At 43.7% G+C, this 6,150-nt stretch overlaps 1 protein-coding gene across 1 annotated transcript; it reads right to left on the bottom strand.

Annotated features, from left to right (window-relative positions):
- Positions 1–1,770: 1,770 nt before the first annotated feature.
- Positions 1,771–3,925, bottom strand: Wfdc18 (WAP four-disulfide core domain 18). The gene is made up of 3 exons (NM_133537.2): positions 3,838–3,925; positions 3,072–3,220; positions 1,771–1,973 (listed from the first exon to the last, which is right to left on the bottom strand). The coding sequence occupies exons 1-2, from the start codon at positions 3,917–3,919 to the stop codon at positions 3,072–3,074; spliced, it is 231 nt and encodes a 76-aa protein (NP_598221.2). The 5' UTR covers positions 3,920–3,925; the 3' UTR covers positions 1,771–1,973.
- Between the last annotated feature and the right edge of the window lie 2,225 nt (positions 3,926–6,150).

Genomic DNA, 6,150 nt, shown 5'->3' with positions numbered 1-6,150 from the left:
GATAACTGTGAACTCACAATATACAGCAGTATTGTAAGTTTTATTTGTTTGCTTGTTTTCTTTGCTTTGCTTTTGTTGTTTGTTTTTGGCTGTTGTGACAGGGTTTCTCTGTGTAGCCCTGGCTCTTCTGGAACTAGCTTTGTAGACTAGACTGGCCTCAAGGTTAGAGATCCACTGGCCTGCATCTCACGAGCTCCGAAATGAAAGGTGTACACAACTAACAATTGGCTTAACACACAGCAATTGTATGGTAGCAACAGGTCAGAGAATTTTGCTTTCTTTGGAAACTTTGGTCAAGCAAACAGGTTTTTCTATTTCAACCCTAATTATTACTGTTGACTATTGGATCACATATTATATAACATACTATAAATGTGTCTCTCTATCTGTGTGTGTGTGTGTGTGTGTGTGTGTGTGTGTGTGTGTGTTACAAAAAGGGCTGTAAAGGGTTAATAGGCCACAGAAGCATTCGAGAAGTTTCAGAAGTCCTGAGAAGTAGAGAAACAGAAATGCAAGTATAATCTAGATTGATGAGATGGGGGCTCCAAGTGAGGCCACTTCATGTCACTTACTTGAAAGCAAAGCTATAGAGTTGAATTTAGCTTCGAAAGCAAAGAGCAGGACCAGGCCTGGATGGAGATGGATGGCGGGTCCAAATGGGTGAACATCAGACAGACAAGAGAGTTACACCCAAGAGGACAAAGGTCATCAATTCACAGAGTAAGCCATGAAAGGCACAGGAGCACTTCTGTGATAGAGACAGGCATGAGACATTTAACATTGGCAGATGAAGTTGGGGCATCTAGTAAAGATCATGGAGGCCCACTGTTTCCTGGTGAGATTCTCCTCTGAACAGGAGGGTTTGCCTTTTCATCACCGATCCTTTGCAGTGATCCTTTCTGAACCCCAACAATGAGGAGAGAAGCACCAATCAAACCTGAACATGGCTTGTACCCCAACCAATAAGGCCAGGGGATGAGGAAAAGCATCTCACAGGTCCCAATATTGCTTTTGTAGGATAAGAATGAACCCAAAATTCCTGGTGGCATTTCAGTTGAGTTCTAACTTCCAACAGACAGGAAGTGGGGTTTTTAAATACACCCTTCTCAAAGATTTTAAATATTATTTTAAATTATGTTTATGTGTTGTAAGATGGGTTGGTATACCTGCACTGAATGCAGGAGGCCGAGGAGGTCAGAGGTGATTGATCCCATCTGGACCTGGAGTCATAGGAAGTTCTGAGCCACCTCATGTGGACTCTTGGAACTGCACTGAAGTTCTGTAGAAGAGCAGTATGTACTATTAACCTCTGAACCAGCTCCATAGCCTCTTAACTCATGCTAAGAGGAACCCAAAACCCCAAGGTCATCCCTGTGCCTCAGGAGTTAGATATCCACTGACTGCTGCAGGATGTTGAATTGTTTTACAATAGGGAATTTCTGAGCCCTGCCTGCTTCTCCTGTATCATCATTCATTAAATAAATGCAGCTCCAGCAGGTCTGCTTTATGAGATAGACATGCTCAGGTCGTTTTGGTCATTTGGCTTTAGAAGACTTATGCTCAAGAATATCCCCTCCCCTGGAACATATTCACATGTCCATTGCCTTGTTGCTACATCTGAGCAAGGCAGAGGGGAGAGGAAAAACCCAGGAGGACCTGTCCTGGGACCGTTGGGATGCCGAGGGTTCAGTGTTCATGGGAGGCTGCAGGGATAGATCTGTTAATCAGAACAGTCAAAAGGATGTGAAAATAAGAACTGTACAACAAGAAGAATGCTAAGGAGAGTTTATTTGTGGACACAAACACATTAGGAAGCTGTCATCACAGTATAGATCTTCCTTTTCCAAGGATGCAATTCTAGGACAAGGGAGGAGCCAAGCATGGGCTCTAGGGATTCAGAAGAAATCTTCTGGGGCTGGCCATCAGTCGTGCTTATGAAGATCAAATCCATATTCCACATCGCTGTTAGTAACCTACAATACAGATTTGATCATGCTGTTTCCTCAGCGTAGAAACCTCTAGTTGTTCAGCCCTTATTGTCTGCTCATTGCTAATTGGATGTGGACTTGTTTTAGAACCTCTACATTTATCTGGAACAATAAATCCCCCAACTTCAACTAAGGCCCCCACTTTCCCCATCATCTGATGATGACTCCCTTGTATGGTTGGCTTTGCGTGTCCTAACTTAAGCTTCTCTTAGTTTGATCTCCACTCTGACATCTTCCCAGGCAAAGATGTCTGTTAGAACTTCCTAGAAGCTGGTGCAGAGCTCATGCTGACACACAGACTGTTTCTGCAGTCTAGTTTCATTGACCTTTGAATCTCCTATCTAGTACATGCCTGTGTGACATACAAGGCATCCAATAAATGAATGTTCCCATTAATTTCTTGTCTTCCCCCTCCCAGGAGCACTTGTTTTCCTGAGAGAGTCAAAGCTCTTTGGCTGAGGAAGAGAAGAGTGAGATATCCTAGTTTATGACCATGTGGATCTAAGTTGTGGTGGCTTATGTCATGGTGCAACTGTCTTTGCAGTGGAGAGGACACAGATCACCTAACCTGGTGTCCTTCTTACATCTTTTTCCAGTTCCTTTCTTTTGCACACATCCAGCATCTTGTGTGCAGCCAGTGAACAAAGTAATGTGGGACTGTCCAAGGGAAGTCCCCTGGATGAACATAGCTTAACAAAATGTTGTAGTATAGATGATAATAGCCCTTCTAGTCTTATGCATTTGAAAATCTGCTCACAGTTTTTGGAAATTGGGGAAATACATTGGGAGATTTGGATTTTTTTGAGGAATTATATCTCAGGGGACAGGCTAGGAGGTTTCAGAGGCCCATATCCTTCCCAGTTAACTAACTCTTCTCCTCAAGATTGCTTCTCAAAATATAAGTCTGCAGTCAATCAATGCTCCCCTGCTGTGCCTACCTGCCTTCTACCATGCTCCCAACCACCAGGGTCATGGACTCACTCTCTGAACCTGTGAGCCCCCAATAAACTTTCTTCTATAAGTTGTCTTGGTCATGGTGTCTATTCCAACAATAAAAAAAGTAAAACACAGGAATCTACTCACTTAAAAGACAGGAGATTTGCAAACATGACCACAGCCATTGGAACAGCACTTCTGTATGTTGGGGCACGATTGATCTCCTGAGCATAATTCAACACAAGTGCCAATACTTCTTGGGGGATTCTTGGGACACTTTCCAGGTTTTTCTAATTCTGAAATAAACAATGGTGTTTATGCAGCCTGAAGCAGACAGAAAACAAGGTTGAGAATCGATGCTAGAGATCAGAATGTTAATCACATAGTGCAGGATACCAGCTTCCTTTATATCCTCCTTTACACCCCAGGGCTCTTCCCTCTGCCTCACCAGCTCCAGTCTTGCTCTTAAGCCCTCTGCTGACTCTGTCCCTTGGAAGAGTGTTCTCTCTCTCTGTACAACCTATACAGTCTCAGAAGAAAGAACCTTCCACCATCACAGCCCACCTTTACCACTCAGAAGATGCCATAAAATCTCTAATAACAGCCACACCTCTCATTACACCAGACCCATGGTTCATCTCTGAGTGAGTATTCCCACAAGTCCAAAATGCAAGGCACTTCTCCAAATGAGAGTAACTGCCCTGATCTGTATGCCAGCTTCTCTCAGACTCCTTTCCAGTCTCTTTCTCTAAGAAACATAAGGAATGCAGAGTGATCACCCTTATAGGCCAAAGGGAGTGAATTTGAGCCAAGCAGAGGCCAGATGGTTTTACCTGTAATAGCGCATCCTAAGGTGGTAGGAGCTTTGAAGATTCCCCTCTCTCTTCAACTCAGATGCCCTTAATACACTTACTTGTGGGAGAAAACAGAGCATAGGTAATGTTCATTCCCACGGCGATCAAAGCCACCAGAAGCAAGACTGAGGCTGTCTTCATGTTGGCTCTGGCTGGGCTGAACACACAAAATAATTTATAGCCTTAGTAAAGCTAGAACTATGGGTGTGGGAGGAGGCAGTCAATGGGGAAATCTGTGAAAACAAGAGCTTTCCAGAAAGTGCCTGCCCATTACCTGGCTCCTTTTTCTGTTTCATAACTTCTCTCTAATAGTTCTTTGGTAGATGCAAAAGATAACAATAAAAGAGTCACAGACACATTTCAGTACCGTGTGACTTGTTACACCACAACCTTACCCTTGTATGAATGATGAAGAAAAGAAATATTTCTCACTCAGCATATCAGAGTGAGAGCTGGAGCAGAGATGCCCAGTGAGTGTTGTCAGGGCTGATCTGGGGCTTCCTGAACACCCAGTTACATAAGGATGTAGATTCTTCTGGGAGAGATGGGGCTGTGTCTCTAGAGCTCTATAGATGAGATTCCAAAACAGTGTGGTGGGCCCTTCCTTTTGCAGATATAGGCAACGAAGTCACTCCTGGAAAAAAAGTATACTTAATGACTTACTACTAGTTAGGGTCAATTGAAAGTAAGTAGGTAGGCTCCCCAATGAAGGGTGGTTGTTCTTGTCTGGTGCTTTCCTGTAAGTCAGGTCTTTATACAGAAGGCTGCATATGTGAGCAGTGGAGGGATGGGAGCCTGAGGACAACATGCAGTGTCCGTTGTCCCTGAGCAGTCTGCCTCTTCTGCCCTCCAGACTGTACACTCTCAGAGACAGAGCTGTAGCTGGACAGTCCAAGAGCTGTGGGAATGTCCCAGACACCATGTGGCTGGCTCTGCAGGGTCCTCTCTCTGTAGGCTTCTTCTCGTGGGTTGAGGGCTTTTTCCTTTTTACATGTGTTGCTCCATGTTCCTGTCCTTCCTTCAGATTGAGGAGACATTCTAGGGTGTGAGTAACATGCCTGCTTTGTTGTGTGCATGCTTTGTCAGAAACACAGGCAGATTTATTTTTATTTTTGTAATGTTATAATTTATATGATATATATATAAAAATCACAATAAAGAGCAGTGGCGTTTTTGTTTGTTTCTTTTGTTGTTTTATTTTTTTGTTTGTTTTTGCTTTTGTGCCAAGGTTTCTCTGTATAGCCCTGACTGTCCTGGAATTTGCCCTGTAGACCAGGGTGGCCTCAAACTCAGAGAAGCTCCTGCCTCTGGTTCCCACTGCTGAAGTTAAAGGAGTGCACCACCACCATTTGGCTTAAAACACAGTATTTGTAATAGGAGCAACTGGCCAGACAGTTCTGCTTTCCTTGGTAGTCCTAGCCCAGGCAAACAGAGGTTCATTTATTCCAACTTTAATCATCAATATTAACTCTCAGATCACATACCATATAACACACAATAAATACATCTTATCTATATCCTTATATATCCCTATAAACCTGTGTTACAGGAAAGACTGCAAAAGGCTAACCGTCCACAGCAGAATTCTAGAGGTTTCAGAGTCCTGAGAAACAGAGAAACAGAGAAATGTAAGAAGAATCTTGATTGAGATAACAAACCGGGTGTAGGAGAGAAGCTGGAGAAACTGTGGTGGCTTCAAATGAGGCCACTTCATGTCACCAGTGTGAAAACAAATCTCCCATGGTGAGGGTAACTGCAGAAGCAGAGTCAGACCAGGCCTTCGTAGGGAACTGGAGAACAGATGCATGGCAAGTCCAGATGGGTGAAGGAGAAGAAAGACAGACAAGGGAATGGCATGGAGGGAGACATAGGTCATCAAGTAACAAAGTAAACCATGAGAGGACCAGGAGCAGAGCTGTGTCAGAGACAGACATGGGGCACCTAACTTTCCAGTGAAGTTGGGGGTGATCCACTAAAGATAATGGAAGTTCGCTATTTGCTGGCGTGGTTCTCCCCGCACAGGAAGGGCTTGCCTTTTCTTCACTGAGTCTTTGGAGTGATCCACCATAAACCCAACAATGCTGGGAGAACCAGCAGTCAAAAAAGGGGAAAGACCAAAAGCACCTTGCAAATGCCAATTGCTGACCTCAAAGAATGGGAATGGCTCAAAATTCATGGTTGTATTTCAGTTAATTTTAACTCCCAATGTAGGCAAGAAGTGTTGTTGTAACTGATGCTTCTTAAATATTTTAAAAAATATTTTAATTAATGTGTATGTGTCTTTGAAGTAGGGCATGTGCACACAGCATGCAGGATTCTGAGTCGGTCAGAGGCGTCAGATGTCTCTGGAGATGAAGTTGTAAGAAGTTCCA

The sequence above is a fragment of the Rattus norvegicus genome, chromosome 10 (assembly GCF_021556685.1).
Source record: "Rattus norvegicus strain SHRSP/BbbUtx chromosome 10, alternate assembly SHRSP_T2T, whole genome shotgun sequence".
Lineage (NCBI taxonomy): Eukaryota > Metazoa > Chordata > Mammalia > Rodentia > Muridae > Rattus > Rattus norvegicus.
Note: the sequence above shows the minus strand (reverse complement) of the source record. Positions and strands in the feature narration are given on the sequence as shown.

Bases quoted from the DNA above. Each gene is read 5' to 3' on its own strand.
- Wfdc18 (NM_133537.2), bottom strand. From the start codon at position 3,919: ATGAAGACAGCCTCAGTCTTGCTTCTGGTGGCTTTGATCGCCGTGGGA. The intron at 3,221-3,837 runs GTAAGTGTATTA...TGTTTATTTCAG, and splicing joins TGCTCTGTTTTCTCCCACAA to AATTAGAAAAACCTGGAAAG.